Below are 17,980 nucleotides of genomic sequence, written 5' to 3' on the forward strand. Positions count from 1 at the left end.
AAAGTAATTAAACATTGTTTAAAGTGGAATTATGAACTCAAGTCTTCCTGATTTGATTATTTAAATAAAGGAAGAATGGGAAGTAATATAACATGGATAAACTGCTCACATCCACGTACATACATAAATAATATACGTCTATGTTTCCTATCACTGTGGGTGTTACTAGATATGTATTGAAATATATCAGCAAGGCACCAACAGAAAAGTATACATGAACCCGTAACTATTTATAACTATATAACTATATAAAGTATATATAAAAAACTAAAAATCTTTAGCACATGCTTATTCCACAATAAAATGACTGCATTGTTAGGTATATACTTTGCTTCATGTTTTGATTATGGAACAAGTCTTTAGGCCTTCTGCATGTAAACTTGGGTATGTCTCATCAAGGAGCTGTGGGCTGGGATGACAGATTTGTGTTGATTTTTGGAGTAGAGGGGATGTGAAACTCAACGCTATGTGTTGGAGGGGGTTTACAAAGGATCAGATTTTGAGGGTAAGGAGGCGAGGGGAGGATCCTGATGACATGTTAGATGTCAGGGTTTCAGTGCTGGAGCTGCTGAGGGTGCTGAGTGAAAAGGGGATGAGCTGCCAGCAGCGTGGGGCCACAGCTGGATTCTGACTGGGGATGCCCCCTCAGCTTGTGCTATATGCATTTTCTTTTCAAAACATACACACCCTTAAATTACTTAAATAAGTATATGCATGTATATGCATGTGTGATTTTAAAAGGACTATACCGGTGTTGTTGCGAGTAGTAGCTAGCTATTAAACTGAAAGTTGTTGGGTAAAATGTACTGTAACATTTTTTACACTTTTTATGTTGTATATTTCTAAATGTTACAAGATATGATTTTGTATTATGGTTTTTAAGGAATCCTTATTAAGATCTTGTCAGAGGAAAAACCTGGAAATGACTGCTTCATTTATCATAACTTCTAAAACAAACCAGCATGACTGATATATATGGCTAACATATGCAAAACCACTGGTATACTTCTTTAGTAGTCTTATTAGATTCATGTTAAGGTTATTATAAGGCATTTGTTTAATATTTTTTAAATGGATATGTTTTTGAGCTCAGTGAGTCAAAGAGATGCTGCACTGAGAGTTTGTGAATGGTGTTGGGATTAGATGTTTGTGTGTATTTAAAAGGAAAGTGTCCAACTAAAAATCAAAGACACCTGTGGGCCTGGAAAGGATTAGATGGACATGAGAGTATTGAGGGGGAGAAAACAATGGACGATCGTGCGGTCGCTGCTCTCGAGGGACTGCATTTCCTGCCACAGATCATAGAAAGAAGATGAGAAAACAAAACCTATTGTTGGCTGTTTAAAACTACGAAAAGAACCACAGAATTATTACTCAGCAAAACATGAATGTTGAAAAAGTATTATAGTTTGATGGATGCAATAGTGGTTAAATATATACTGATGTGCGACTGTGGCAGCGAGGGAGTGCGGTCTTCTTTCAACCAGAAGGTTGTTGGTTAGATCCCAGCCGATTCAGTCAACATATCGATGTATCCTTGGGCAAGATACTTAACCCTGAGATGCTCCTGATGGCATGGCCAATGGTGTATGAATGTGTATGCATGTGTATGAATGTTAGCTTCCTAGAGCAAGTGGCACTGCCCTGTATGAATGAGGTGTGAAAGGGTGAATGATCACATGTAGTATGTAAAGCGCTTTGAGGGGTCATAAAGACTGGATAAAGTGCTATATAAGTGCAGTCCATTTACCATTTACCATGTTTTGGAACAGCCAACAATGAATGTTGGGCAGCGATTGACGTGTTGGACTCTTTATACTTGTGACAGTGTAACTTAGTTATCATAGGAGAGTTTTAGAATGCATGTGTGACTGCAGAGTTGAATGATCTCTTCACTGACATGGAGCCAAAAAGGCCACCAGCAGCAAAGGTTGACTGGTGTCTGTGGCTGCCAGTGGCCTGTGACCACACTGGGAATGAGCAGCGAGGGAGGGCCACTGGGCGCTTTATTAGGATACAAAGAAGAAAGAACGAGCTCTCCTGGGTCCTCGTGTTACTGCCACTCACTGACGGCAACAACAGAGGCTTCTGTCAGAGAGGAGGACCAAGTGATTCAGAGCGTATCGCAAGAGGAAGTGAACTAGAAGAGACATAAGAGACGATGTTGAGAGGACACGATGGATGGAATTGGGTTGGTAAGTTTTTCTCTTAAATAACATAATTTTATGGTTTTTAGTAGATGTTCAGAGCAAAAACCTGTGTTTTAAAAAATGCATTTGTTGGGTTGTGATGCATAGGTACCAGTGAGATGATACAAATGTGATTCAGAAGGAAGTCCAGTTTAAGACATACATGTAGGAATTTTAAAAACGTTAAGTTTCCAAACAATCTACATTGTTTTTAACACTAAGAAAGAGGTTCAGATTTTTTGAAGGACGACCTGTGTTTTTTTGCAGGTGGACCTCCTCAGGATTGGCTTCTCTGAAATTAATGAAGTGCTGAACTTTTATATACAAAGCCATAACCAGCCTAAACATGGCATACAGTCATGGTGGCTATCGCTGCTCATGCTAAATAAACACTTCTTGTATTTATTTTCTAGAATAAATAGTTTCTACATCACTTGCATTGAGTCTGAGGAATTTTCCCATAAAGGAGGCAACAGGCGCTGGTTGATTCAAACAGTAACTCCCTATGCTTTTATGAAACTACCTATGGTTGAAATACTCTTGATCTGAGATAGAAAGTAAAAATGTTTTCATGTAAACTTTTCCTGAATGTTATTTAAAGGATGATCTTATCTATAGTCCACAGAATACTTCCCACATAAAGCTGCTGGTGTTGTAAGACCCAGTCTCTCAGGACTATGAATGCTACCAACAAGTTTTAATAACAGGGTTAACGCATACATGGTGATCCGACAAGCAGGGAAGGACCCTACATCAATCCCCTCACTCCTCACAATGCTTCTGTACTGGTGACATCACTTCCCCGGAGGACTGCAGGGTATCAGAGGTCCAAGTGGGGGGAGATGTTTGGGAGTCAGGGTGTCAATCAGCCTGCCAATTAGCAGGATAGCAGGGCAATATGTCTCCTAAAACCTAACATAAACCCAGCGGTGTTTAGACGGACACATACACACATAAACACGTGGAGCACAGAGGTTACAAAGTGAAACCCATTACTGGGGAGGTGAATTCGAGGAGGAGGAGGAGGAGGGTGAGAAGGTTTTGTTTGAGTATTAGTAGAGATCCCCAAGAACAAATAACACAAACAGAGAGAGAAGGTAGGAAAACATAACATAAACAAGAAAAGGAAAGTTAAAATGTGCGATAGAGAAGGGCGAGAAAAGGTAAATCAGGGAGAAAACGAAAGATTGAGAGATTATTGAGGAAAAGAAGGAAGCTGGAAACAGTAAGGGGCTCTAGACATCAAGTCTCACTGTTGTTTAACAATGAAGTGTGTGTATGTACGACTTTAAAGGTTTTTATCCTAAAAACAACATGAAGACCCAATAACTTGTACCGATCAAGTCCATCATTCTTTAACCAGGAAGGTCCAACTTGATATAACAAAGATGTATAATGGTGGTTTGTGATCTGTTTTTAAAAAGAAAAAGAAAATTCTTCCCTGCAGCAGTTTCACAAACTTGATGCTTTGGTTCCATATTTTTGGCTGTAAAAATGTCTTGTCTTTAGTTTTTCTTATTAGCATTCCTCAAATTGACTCCAGGCTTCCCTGAATCATCCGTGTGGAAATAATAATAACAGGAAAAGCAAAGAAAGCACAAAAGAAAAGAACATGAAAAAGAGATAGCCGAGAGCAAAGCTACTTCTGTGATTTAGACAGCATGTAACCCCCCACACACACGTATACTTTTTCCTGCATGATTTACGACAGCTTATTGCCTTGATCACAGATCTCAATCCGAACACACAAAGGCAGACACTTAAAAAAGACAGGAGGACACATGTTTTGGCTGACTGGCTACTGACGGTGCTTGAGGAACAAGAAGACACACGTTTGAACACAAGCTGCTTCCTGAGGAAAGTGGAATAATCCTTCATGTGAGCTATTAAGAGTCACTAAAGGCGTGTATTAGGGGGAAGGGAAACACTGTCGCACGTTGGAGCCAATAAATAATCTCTCTTTACACACACTGCCGTCAAAGGTGTCTGTAGGACACAGAAAACAAACATAAAAGGGCTTAAGTCTATTTGAAGGATATCCAACTTTATACATACTAACTAAGCCGTAAAGTTGCTTTGTATGTCTTTGTCCAATTGCCACAAATTTCCTTTCTGACAAATGATTTACTTTTTTTGCATTCAAGAATTAATCCGTTGACAGCTGCCTCATTATACCAGAATACAATGCAATAATTACTAATGACTACTTATGACTTATACACCAGTTAGTATTTCTTTTTGGCTGGAAAACCTCTGTGTCTGCTATATGTATCACTACAATTATTGCGTTCTCGGCCTACACATTAAACCCACACTGAACATTCAGAGAGTTAGGCATGTTGTCTGAAGTTCCTTAGGATTTTGGGGAAGAAAAGTAAAAAAAACTCCTTGGTGAAGCCTAAACCGTCGAAGAAATATATTGTGGGCACAGCAGTAAGGTAAATCACAACACTTCATTAAAGAATGACTTTAATAGTGGACCTCGCTAATAGTCCTGCTTTTTTAGCGAGGTCTCGAGACGAAATGGCTCCAGATCTCCTAATAAAAGATAATGTAAAGGCTCCTGCACTCTTAAAACAAAGGGGACTAACTAGCACATTATTCAATTGGCACTAGGGTCTGACACACACTCTTAAGAGTTGTCGGTCATATTTACAACATGGTCCACAAGTATGTTGTTTATGTAATATCCGCTCTTCTGTGTGTTAAGAACTTCCTGCCTAGAGTCAGCTCTAAATTGATTGAGGCCAGAGAAAAGAAGTACAGAGGAGGGATGACTGCAAAATATAGAAGTATTACGTAATCATTATATCAGACTGGTGAAGTGGTTACATATAGACCTTTGACCTTTTATAAAACTCCTCTTGTTACATTCTTTGAGGTTCCGTGTGCTTCAAACTTTTGAAACTTGAAACGCAATTTATGTTGAAGCTTGAAGTACTAGTCTCTAATCTAAATTCCTCAAATGATATTCAAGTATGACATTTACAACACAAACCACCTCCCTTTTCTCGCTTTCCTTCTCCATAATTTGATGCGTTGTCCACCAGGAGAGCCGAACTTAAGGAACAGGTTAAACTGACAACTAATATTTTTGTATAAAAATGATTTTCCCTTTAAAAAAATATATTGGTGAACACAACATTGGAGTGAATACGGGCATCTAAAATGTGCTATTTTGTATGAGTTATTTTACTGTCAACGACTACTGGCAGCCTGAGATACTGAACCTAACATTTCTCTTTCAGGCTATTCTGGCTCAATTCCACAGAGGCATAGATATGTCAAAAGGGTTAACAACAAGCAGCAGAGCTTATAATCCTGTTGACACTGGAGCATACAATGACGAAGTTCCCTAAGAAGCCTCCACAGATTTGCACTAAAGTGAATTAGCAAAGGAAACATTGCCTATGTTTATCTTGCTTGTAAAATCTTCTCTAAACAAAAGAGATGAAAGTGCTTCTTCATCCTAACACCAACAGTGTTCTAGTCATACAATATGCAGGCTAGTTGGTAGGCGCCAGGGCAAATTATTATAAAACTGATTAATAAACTAGCTTTAACTGACAGAGCTTCCTTTAAGAAAAACTCACAGTTACATGTAACTGCATTGATCATGTTGAGCTCTACAAATAGTTGAATATCCTCTGGCTCGTGGCTTTCAGAAACTAACAACAAAAGCCTCTCTTCATACCTCGAAATACACTGTGCCTTCCTCTGTTTCTCTTACACACTCAACACCACTGCTAAGGGCAAATAAAGAACACTTTCTGTGCATACTTGTCTGCATGTATATGTGTTTTTTTCTTAAAGGAGTGTGTGTGTTATGTGTGTTCATGGGAGGTTTGGGGCAAAGTTCAGGGAAACCCCACAACCTTCTTATAGGCCCCATAACCCTCAGGGAGAAACTGTGATTCACAAAAACACACACAACTTTCTTACCAGACCTGACCTTGACCAGACCTGCCAGCAGGATCACCAAGAGACAGACATGGGGCATTCTGGGAACCAGGAAACAGGAAGGAGGGCCTGTCCAGGCTGAGTGTGAAAGCCTTGTTCATAATGAGTTGTGTATGAAACTCGCGTGTGCGGTAAGATGTGTAAAAACAGACTTACACCTAATAATGTAAATTGCTTTAATGGTTTAAGTTGGCTACACATCATGACAGTCCCAACGTGTGTATGTTGACATGCCCGTATGTGTGTGGAGCCCCCTGACCTGGGCAGCATTTAGTAGAGGTATTCAGGCTTGTGGGAGGGGGCTGTGGTGGGAGCTCTGGTTTCAAACAGTACCCTCCCCCTGGGACCAGGCCATGTCAAAGGGCCTGTCCCCAATGAGCCATATTAGGGCCCTGATCCCCAATCAATCAGCACTGCCCTAAAAAGAATCCACAACAAGACGGCAATTAAGACCCACCGAGGGCTTAACTAAACATGTGTGAGAGATAGGGTTTGTAAAGAGTGACTGTGTGTGCAGTTCTTTGACTCTGTGTTTTATGTAGAACTGCCAGTGTGCATATGTGCCGTCTGAGACAGAAAAAGCCCCTGTCTACTGCAGGCTCGCAAAGGAATAGAGGACAGAGGTGAAGAAAAAGTCTCAATAGCCATTTGTGTCTTTACTTGTGTATCAATTAATGTAAAACATTGACCTAATATCCCTTTTTACATCTTGCCAATACAAGTTCAATCCATTTTCCATGTTTGGCAGGACTACTAAGCAATTTGGGAATATTGCAACAGCTCTTGGTTGAGAAAGTGCAGAGCCTTTTGTTGGCAGGTAGAACATTGTCTGAAAGAGCTCTAGAGTGAAATACATATTGTTTTTAAACGGATCCGAAAATTGAAATAAGTGAAGCAAAAAATCCTGCGTAGATCTGATGTGGAGGTGCTGAAGTGGATCAGTATGTGGCAAAGGAGTGCATCCAACAATTGAGTGGGCCTGTCATCCTCTCAGTCGGAATAGAGGCAATGCTTGGAGCAAATTATCATCAATCCTGGCCAGCTTCTAAGAACCACAGCGGTGTTGACACTGGCACTGAGGTGAGGAGAAGTGAAACCAAAATCCAAAGCTTCTCAATACAGCTTAAGTTAAGCGCCTATTGTGACCAAAAACAACACATACTGTAGGCTGAGGCCAGCAGTGGTGGAGTGGTGTTTAGCTTTTTAGCTAAACTTTTGTGCCTCATTTCAGATTGTACTACTGGTCAGGGGCGTATTATTGTAAATATGAAGCTACAGTTGGCACCCAGTTAGCTTGGCTTAAATTACAAATGACTGGAAAACTGTAAAAGAAGCAAACAGGGCTCTGTCCAATAGTAACAACATCTACACACATCTTAACAGAAGCTTCATCTCAAATGTATGTAGGGTTATGCGCCAGACTACCTATTGGCCAGGCACAGTCACTTCTCAAAGTCGTATTTTTGAGGTTCTCATCCAGCTTGGGACAAAAAACTGGATAGAATATATTTCCTTTATTATTAAACATTGAATTACATCTAGAGAGGAATCCTGGAACAATTGGAGAAAATCTAATAATTGAATTCGTGTGAATTGTAAATTGGTATGTGCAATTTTGTGTGGACACTTCCAAAAGCATGTGGTTTAAAGGTGCAGTTATGTTAAAAGGGCTGTAGTTGGAGGGGTAAAATCTAAATACCTTGTATGTACAGGAAGACTGCAGAAAAAGGTGAAGGCACCACGAAAAGACTGCATGGGAGCTGGACTGATTATGAATTAAAAACAATAATACATGCACACAATATCAACAAAAACTGATGTTATGTTGACAGAGAAAAAGAGCAGACATGGAGTTGTGCCTGTATCCTCATTAAATTCGAATTTCCATCTAGAAGCTAATGCACTGTCAATCTCATTAATTATAAGACATTTACCTAGCGGCAATTTGCATCCATGCCTTAGAGTTACATTGGTGTTGAGCTTGAGAGATAGATAAAGCTGAGAGCAACATTTCTGCCATAAAGTCTGTAAATAATGATTCTAGTTAAGAGCTTAATTGCAGCATAAGTAGATGCTTTGACATGTTGTGCCTTCCTTAATGAGGATTTTGGGTACTTTGCTGATGTTTGCCTGATAACACCCCTTGACGGCATCCTTTTATCCTCCTACACTGAACACACCTACAGTAAAAAGCATTACCTGACGTCTTAATAAATCAGATGCTAATCACACAGACATGATAAGTACAAGCCTTTCACAACAGCTGCTGTAGAGCGGAGAGGAGAAGAGATAAGATGTTTCAGGGTATCAATAAATCTATTTTGATTACTGTACACACATATTTTAGCGCCTAATACCTTCAAACAAGCATGAGCAAGCTTCAAGATGAAGCTGACATCTTCAAACCATTACACATTTGGGAAACTACTTGCTTAAACTAATTTGTCAATCAACCCATGCACTGCTGTAGGTGAGACACACGCTACAGTCCTGTCGATACACTGTTAAATTACTGCTTAGTTTTTAACTCTTTGATGCTTCTCATGTATAATTGGATTGCCGGTGGGCTGCTGGCAGCGGGGGCACCGTGAGGCCCGTCCTGCCAGCTCTGAGGTCAATTTAATCCAAGTGTGTTGACAGCTGGCCAATTACAGAGGGTTTATTGCCACACACAAGATCAGGAAAAGTCATACTGTGTGTGTGTTTACACAGTATCACGGTTAAACAAACCTGATTAGAGTAATCACATCAAATCTTGTAATTATACCTAACATTTAAGATCTTTACTGACAAATTAATAGAAAACGTACAAAAGTGAAAGGAAAGGTCTTATGGATGTAGCTACTTAACCATAACAAACCAGCACTTTCATGCATGTGTGATTGTTGAATTAACTGTCAACAGAGATTTAAATCAATGTTTGGGAGTCAAATATTGTTCAAATAAGGTATTTTAATATTCAAGGTGGAATAATGAACAGAAGAACAGCAGAGCACAGCTTCTACCAAATACTGTCAATCACCATTTCTAACAGGTATATACTGTATGCAGGCAGCAGAAAAGTCAACCACTGAAAATCAGTCTTTTGTTAAACCTTTCCTCCTTATTCTCCAATACAGAGAGGCTCGGTGGAGGGAAAAGAATGAAGAAGAAAAAAACAGCAGCTATTTTTGTATTTGCTTTTCTGCCAGTGCTGAGAGAAAAGTGGTGGGGAAAGTTTTGAGTAATTTAAACAGCCTTGACAGCCAGGGTGTAGTGGTATTAATTTTTTCAAATGGGGAGAAAACCCCTCTATTGTAAACACAGATAGAGACTGTGTGTTGCATATAGACTGTTTTTCGAAGTATATATAAAAGCTGTATCTTGGAAATCATACAAGAATTGTTGTGTTTCTGGCCACCAAATGAACACAAGTCCTATATTTACCCAGTTTGAGCACTGCCCACTCCTGAGGGTAGCTGCTAATTGGCTCTATATGTTTACCAGCTAGTTGCTAACTTTATCCATCTGGAGCTGGGCAGTGGCTCTATCAGAGCTTTTATTCTGGAAACAGCTGATTGGTGCGGCCAAAAATGGCTTTATAAGAGCAGTAATACTGAACCAGAACAGTGAAGTTGTGAACCTTAAAACCAAAGCAATGAGCGGACGGACGCTAAAGCTCCTTTGAGGTGAGGGGAAACACAGAGTCACCATGCAATGTGTTTGTATCCATTGTTATAATACAAATATTGATTAGAGCTGCAGATGATGCACAATTTCAACTCAAAAAGTATTTTCACAAACCCACAAGCCATCTGTCATGCTTGACAAACCCCCCCAACCTGTCCCCGAGTGCTACAAGAAAGTTATCATGACTTATATGAATTAAATAAAACAAGTCTCAGCTCAAAAAACCTAAATATATTGTTAATGTCTTTGCTTTGCAACTCTGTCATTGCTTTAGTGTAATTCATATACATTATTAAAATAGCTCTAGCATACAAAAAGAAAAACAATAAACCTGAAAGAACAAATAAAAGTAATTTAAAGTTCAGCTCCTGCCTTCATAACGCATCTGATGAATTAATCCCATTGATTAATTATATTGAAAAATTGCGTCATGGACAGTTTTGGCCTGAGGTTTGCATCATGCGCGCAGGCCTCGTCAGGAGTTATTTCCTGCTTCTAATCTGAGCTAAACCTTCTGCTGGATAACTCAGATAATCACACCTGAACGCCTCCAATCCCGTAGAACCAGGGGTTCAAAGAACAACATGGAACCCAGGAGAGTTAATGGTACCATCCTCCTCCTACACTGCTAACACTGTTTTTCTTTCACTCCCTTCACTCTCCCGCCATCTCCATTTTTTTTTCACAAATGAAGGAAGTGTGGCACGCACAGAGAGCGACGCATAAAGTTTGGGGTCTAATTTTGGCAGGCGAGACTTTTTCCCCTCACCCTGTGTTTATTCTGGCTCTATTAAAACATCTCCAAGGAGGGGAGGAGAGGAAGGGAAGGGGGAATATGGAGGGAGGAGAAAAAGCACAAAATAGAGGCGATGCACTGATCTTTTTCTTATTTACCTAGAATTGTGGCATTCTGATGAACTTCGTATAAGAAAATAAACTGGTTTATAAATATGACACTTGGATTTGAGTCACGAAAGGAGAACTTGAGACTTTGGTGAGAATTTAAAGGAACAGCTTATACTGTATAAAAGGAACAGCTAACGCCCCATAAAACCACAAAGTGCCACTTTTACAATTATTCTTTTGTATGGATTCAACAAATGAGGTATAACGTGTTAAACTGCGATCTTAAGAGGTGTTTGTATAAATATTTAGCTACCTTTAGACTGAGCCAGGAACAAATGTTTCTTTGTTTTTATCATGAGCTAAGCTAACCTGCTGCTGGTCTCAGCTACGTATATATATTATTAGCAAATTATTTAAAAGGAAAAATCAACTTTGTCATTTTGACAGTCCAAGAGCTGAAATATTTTGATTTAAATGTACAATATGCCAATGAAAACTTCTAACTCGGCTTAAGACTTGCTCTGAAATACTAACTTCAGACTTTAAGAACAGCACTGGAAAGAAAACTGAGAAATCTAAAAAGGCCTGAGCTTAAGGCAAAATGAATGCTTCAAATGTTCCACCATCTCTCCTGTTCTCAACCTGTCTTCTCCTTCCTGTATTTGTTCTCAGCTCTAGTTTTCTGCTCTGGTCCTAGACAGCCACATTGGAAGCTGCCTAAATCTTACATAAAACCATCGAACAGCACACACACGCACGCGCACACGCACACACGTGCACACGCACACACGTGCACACGCACACACGTGCACACGCACACACGTGCACACGCACACACGTGCACACGCACACACACACACACACACACACACACACACACACACACACACACACACACACACACACACACACACACACACACACACACACACACACACACACACACACACACACACACACACACACACACACACACACACACACACACACACACACACACACACACACACAGTAGGTTTTGTTTTAGGTCCACTTTTATTCTCCATATATATCAACAGTTTAGGTGAAAATGTGGATGATGCTACTTTACATTTTTATGCTGATGATACAACGATGTACTGTGCAGGTCCCTCCATTAAGGAGGCTGGTGTTAAATTACAGGCTGTTTTTAACATTATTCAGACTCAGCTTGCTGAACTTAAGCTTATTTTAAATGTTGATAAAACCAAGGTAATGCTATTTTCAAAAGCTAAAAAGACACCAGAGCCTGTTTTGGATATTGTTACTATGCAAGGACAAGTACTTGAAGTGGTTACCAGTTATAAATACCTAGGTATCTGGCTTGATGATTGTCTTACTTTTAAACTTCATGTCAATAACCTGCTTAAAAAGCTGAGGGTTAGACTAGGTTTCTTTTTCAGAAACAAGTCCTGTTTCTCTTTTGAAGCCAGGAAAAGGCTCTGTGACCTTTTTACCTGTGCTGGACTATGGTGATTTGATGTATATGAATGCACCTGCCCATTGCCTGGAAAAGTTAGATGCCGCCTATCACAGTGCCCTGAGATTTGTTACTAACTGTAAAGCACTTACTCATCACTGTACCCTGTATGCCAAGGCAGGTCTGCCTTCACTAACTGTACGGAGGCTCAGTCATTGGTACATGTTCATTTACAAAGCCATGTTGGGTAAACTACCTTTTTATATCTGCTCTCTGATCTCTCGACAAATTGAAAGTACATATTGCCTGAGATCTCATGATGTTGTTTTATTAAATGTGCCAAGTGCTAGGACTGTCTTAGGGAAGAAAGCTTTTAGTTGTGCAGCTCCACTAAATTGGAACAGTCTGCAAACATGTTTAAAACTGAGCACTTTGGTTCCCCTGCATCATTTTAAAACTCAGCTGGGTGACATGCTGTTTGATACTCATGGTACCTGTCTCTGTAAATAGAGTTTGTAAACTGTACCCTGTACATTATGTTGTATGTCATCCTTATTGTTGTTCTGTTGTTTTTATGTTACATGTGTAACTAATGTCCTGCAGGTCACCCTTGAAAAAGAGATCTTTTGATCTCAAGGGGCTTTCACCTGGTTAAATAAAGGCTACAAACAAACAAACAAACAAGTATACTTAAGCCCAGCGTAGAGGATGGAAATCAGACCGAAGCAAAGACAACAACAAGTTCATGTTATGTTCAGCTTCAGGTGGGTGACAAAAAATCTTCCCTCAAGTTTGTAAGTAATATTTGTGGCTAATTTGCCCCAAGAAAATGGAAGCCACTGAGCTCTCTGTTGAACACAGACAAAATGGGAGAGAGTGCAAGTTACAAAAGTATATTTCACTTGAACTGACAAGCTTTTGGACCAGATGTCTTTCCAAAAACTTCAGACCAGACGAGAAAGACCAGAAGTCGTGACGTTTGAACAGCTGCGGCATGAGGTAAGCGCTTGCAGGTCATCACATGTCATCATTCTGTGACCTTGTCTTATTGACGGCCTGCCACCTTACTTTACAGCTAATAAGTTTGCCGTGGCACTAATGATGCGCAGCAGCAATAATCAGCCCACCACCACCGCAGCTCGGCAGCTGTCAAAGGAGGCCCCTGTCCGTTTAAATGAAGTCTGTAATGACTGTAATGAGACTCACGGTTGCATGCTAGTCTTCAGCTCAACACTTCCCTTCACAAGGTTGCAGGGAAAAAAACACAAGGTGAACCTAATGTATTCCAACTTGCAAAGTGTAATGTAGCTTATCGTGTGGAGAAAGCTGTACCTCAACGAGTTGGAATCCTTGAGATGTTTAGATTATAGGAGTCCTAAAAACGTAATTCCCTCAGAAGGAAAATCAGACAAAGTATTTGCCTTGCATCATCATCATGTGGATTTTCATGGAACTAATTCAAATTAAGGAATATAACTGAAAAGTCTTTGAAGACATTTATACATTTGTATAGCCTGGAAATTAACTTAAAATGCATCATGATCCTTTGGCAAGAACAAAACCCTTAGTGGTTTCAAAAAAGTACTTACTTACTTAAGCATATACAGGCTTCAAAATATCCAGATGGATTTGCTTCTCTTTATCAGATTGCTGCAAAAATCATTTTTCTGTTGTGAGAAATTGGATTAAAGAACCCTCATGATCATCCTCAAAAACGCTTGTAATTTAGCCTAAAATTCATCCTCCCATTTTCTTATCAATATGTATTTCCATTTTAGTTTATTGCTGGTGTTGTCACAGTGTCCAAAAATCTAAAACATGTAAACATAGGAATGGTAGAAACAGATGTTTAAAACGGAGCATGAGTTTGTGCTCAAATGTGTGTGTATGTGTGTGTAGTCGTCTCACTGTGAGAGTGGATTTAGTAAGTGTCTGATATCCACTATGTGCCAGCAGTTTTGATGGAACATGGCAGCAAGCCTTGCCATAATGTAATTTGGGAAAATCATCCAGCTCAACTCCTTTGATCCTGTGAAAATCAAAGGAGCAGGGAAAGTTCGAAGTGTGTTCAACAGACTCAAAATATTTTTTTATTTGGGCAGGAGTTGCACTTTTGCCAAGAACATGATAATATTAAAGTGGAAAGCACTTATGGATAATTATTTAAAACATTTTGTATCGTTTGGTTTCATTTGCTACCCTCCTTACCCTATTTAATTTGATGTGCATGTAAAGAGATTAGGACTCTGGTTGGTTTTACTGTACATTCAAACAGCTTGCAGCTAATTAGGCGACTATAAAAAGTTATATAGAAAAGAAACCACAAAGAGAGACACAGATGTGCATCATTTTTCTATACTGCTCATTTCAGGCCGCAATACTTTAGACTCTGACTTAAATGTATCAACTTAGCTCAGTAGACCAAAGACTTTCACTCTTAATTATAATAACTTCATTATTGCCCTGGAGGCAGATGAGTGTCACATTATTGCCCTAAAGAGAAATGAATTAAAAACGTTTACATTTTAAATCATATCCTATTTACTGATTAGTCTTCTAAAAATCAAATAACACAGCCTAACCCAAGTGAGCTAGTTTCTCGAATACCACAAGCAGTATAGAAACGAAGGAGGGGCAGAAGGGAAAAACACCCAAAGAAATAATACAAATAAATACATACTTTTCTTACATGTGTGTGTTGGCACTAGGTGTTTACTCTATGCTTATGGGATTCATTTACATTTAAAACAGCAAATGTATGCCCAAATTACTATTTTTCAAGTCCCACAAAAATGCCCTGTTTTTTTTCTAAAACAGAGTTGGCAAAAGTTACCTCCAAACTATTTGTTTTTCATCTACTACACTGACCTGTGTCAGTGTGTTTCGGATGTCAACATCTGCTTTGTTCTGCTCCCGCCCAACAGTCCTCATGGTCCACATACCGACTGTGGCCCACGGCTAAGTGTGCGCAGTCCACATTCAAATGTGAACCATGTGAGCTGAGATGGTTGGGCGGAAACAGCAGTATACAACATCAGGCATTTGGGATCTAAAAGGCGCATATTAAATATTCATTTAGCCACACTGAGAACTGCACCAATAAAATAGAAAATTACAGACCAAGCAGTGTTATAATATCAGTGAGTCCTCAATAAAAAAGTCCTTCTGAGTACTTTTAGGCTGGCTCTATATATCAAAGGAGGCCATGCATTGCCATGAGAAGTACAAGATAGAAACACAATGCAGCATTTTCCTCGTTTCAGTCGGTATCAGCAGACAGTATGTCAGCAACCAGTGGGAATGTTGGTGTACGCTCCTTAATGAATTCACTGAACTGTAACTTTGTCTTTAGTTTATCTATAAAGTCATGACCTTCAAATTCTCTGTAATTAAATTTGTTTCCATTATGGACATTATCGGAAAACACGCCCACACATGATTATCAGAACAGATAGAAAATCAAATTTAGTTTAGGTCTTCTTCTGCCTTTATGTGGTCCAGGACCACCTATAACAACATTTGCAAACTTCAAGCTCAGATTTTGACACCCATCAAGAATAAAACATAGTTGCAAGCCATGAATAAGTATGCAAATTGTAAAATGTATGCATTTGCAATGTGCATTTATAAGATTATAGTACTCTAAGAACAGCATGAATCGAGTGCCAGAGAGAAGATAGAGAACTAAAAGACGGATAGAAAAAATATAAACTTACGTTGGCCTTCCTGGCAGGAGAGTAGGGAGTGGATCTGGAAAAGGAGACAAGGGGATTTTTTTTACAAGAGGATAAACAATATTGCTCCCAGATCTTTCTCTGCACAAGCTGCCAGCTACAAGCAAGAATAGGTTGAGAGGAGTGTTACTGAAAGGAGCCAGATCTCTAAAAGGAAAAGATGAGTAGGAAAACATTTCTTGTTTGTCACAGTAAGGGTGTACAACCTGATTGTGAGATCTGCCTGCCAACAAGCTTGTAAATGCTTGGCAGAAACTGCTCTCTGCTCTTACCAAATTTGACAAAGAGCACGCCTGTCGTGGACACGGTCCCCTGTGTGTTGGTAGCCATGCACTGGAAGTAGCCCGTGTCAGTAGTGTCCAGGTTGCGAATGCGGAGGCGTGATCCGTACGGCGTGGATCGATACGAGATCCGTCGAGGCTCCTGCACCACCGGGGCATCGTTCTTCAGCCAGCGCACGACAGGCGGTGGGTTGCCGGACACACGGCAGAAAAGCTCGGCTGTGTGGCCCAGAGAGGTGGTGATGTTGTTCATGGGAGCTTCAAGGCGGATGAAGAAGGACCCTGGAAGACAGAGGAGAAAGGTGTTGAAAGAGAAGAATAAGAAAAATGATAAATAAGAGTCAAAAAAGGATAGGGAGACATTGTACAAGGCACTGTAGAAGGCCAAGAACTAACTAGAGAATGCAATTTCTGAAGAAATTGCTAGTGGGAATGCTTTATGCTGAAAAGCTGACGCTGAACTGCTATGCTGAAATGTAATGTGTAAGAAGAAAGTGAAGAATTTAGATTGAAATGACACATGAACACTGGGGGCTTGAATGTGTGATAAGAGAAGAAAAGAAAGTAAAAAGGCTTGGAAAAGCAGCAGAATATTTTAACTGCAAACTTTTGAACTAACTTGATGGCGAGTGATCTGTCGCCATGGCAACGACATTTGATGAAACCCCATAAGGCGCTTGGCGTAGAGCTGTTGAGGCATGGACCGGTGATATACAAGTGAAAATTGGGGGACGATTGGACCGTGTCCATTGGAGTTACAGCGACATCGTGTTTTATAGCGAGGCGTTGCCATAGTAACACCACATTACGTAACATAGATTTGATGTAGAGCTGTTCAGGGCTTTAGTGTTAACCATCATGTGATGTTTGGTGGCGTTATGAGCCTGTCAGTTGGAGTTATGACATCATCATGTCATATCTCCAACACACAGGTGTTTATGTTTGAGCTAACTACGTTATGAAACACCTGTGCTTGAGCCCAGAGACCAAAGGTTTCCATGGTGATGTGCAGTAATCAGTGAGAGGGGAGCCTTTCCATTGTTCTGAATGAGAGATAAACCTCATTTTGTTGAACCGTAACAGATATTGGTGAAATTTCAACGCGTGAAACATCTCAAGGACCCTGAGCGTCTGAAGTGTGCTTTTTGTGTACTTTCGGGTCAATAATGTGGCCTTTTTGGCAGATTAATTTAAGGTGTGCGGCTGCTGCTGTGAGGAATAATCACGCTGAATTTACAATGGGCCTTAATGGAGACATGTTGAAAGTTTTTGTCACTTCATGCCGTCAAGAGGCATTTTGTTGAATATTTTTGCTTATTTTTTTTTTTATTTGTCAAGCTAAGAGATGTTTTCCTACATTTTCCATGAAACATGATGTCCAAGGAGTGTAGGGTTTGGGAATTATGGCAGGTTTTTAAAAAATATATGAAGGCGAATTTCAAGCTCTCCTCCACTCTACCTGTGACATCATGCACTCTAGCCTTAACGAGCTGCGCAATACACATTAATGTTAAAATCTGAAGAAGGCCTCTTTACCAAGGTCTGAACAATGTTTAATATCTCTAAAAGTAGGAATCTGATTTAAAAGTTGTGTAATGAGATAATGTCAGAAAGATGTGTAACATCTTAAAATTGGAATGAGGTTTCTGAGTGAAAGTATGAAGTATGAAGGTATGAAGGAATTAGCAGTTGAAGTCGCATGAAGATTTTTCAAGTTTGAAGAGTTTCTCCATTGACTTCCATGTTAAAAATGTGATGAATTATGGGATATATCTCTGGAATTATGAAAGTTATGAATGAGAAAAGTAATAGCCATCGATTCCTGATCGAGCTGAACGTTTTGATGTTTCTGCGATGTGGAAT

The 17,980-nt window shown here is 39.8% G+C and overlaps 1 protein-coding gene across 1 annotated transcript in view; it reads right to left on the reverse strand.

Moving 5' to 3' along the window:
• Positions 1-17,980, reverse strand: part of ror1 (receptor tyrosine kinase-like orphan receptor 1) — a 128,628-nt gene that overhangs the window by 15,727 nt on the left and 94,921 nt on the right. Inside the window, exons 3-4 of the mRNA XM_034210517.1 lie at positions 16,109-16,399; positions 15,819-15,852 (exon numbers count right to left, since the gene is read on the reverse strand). Coding sequence (XP_034066408.1) covers positions 15,819-15,852; positions 16,109-16,399 — 325 coding nt within the window. The remainder of the gene's footprint in view (positions 1-15,818; positions 15,853-16,108; positions 16,400-17,980) is intronic.

Source organism: Gymnodraco acuticeps, unplaced genomic scaffold (genome assembly GCF_902827175.1).
Source record: "Gymnodraco acuticeps unplaced genomic scaffold, fGymAcu1.1, whole genome shotgun sequence".
NCBI lineage: Eukaryota > Metazoa > Chordata > Actinopteri > Perciformes > Bathydraconidae > Gymnodraco > Gymnodraco acuticeps.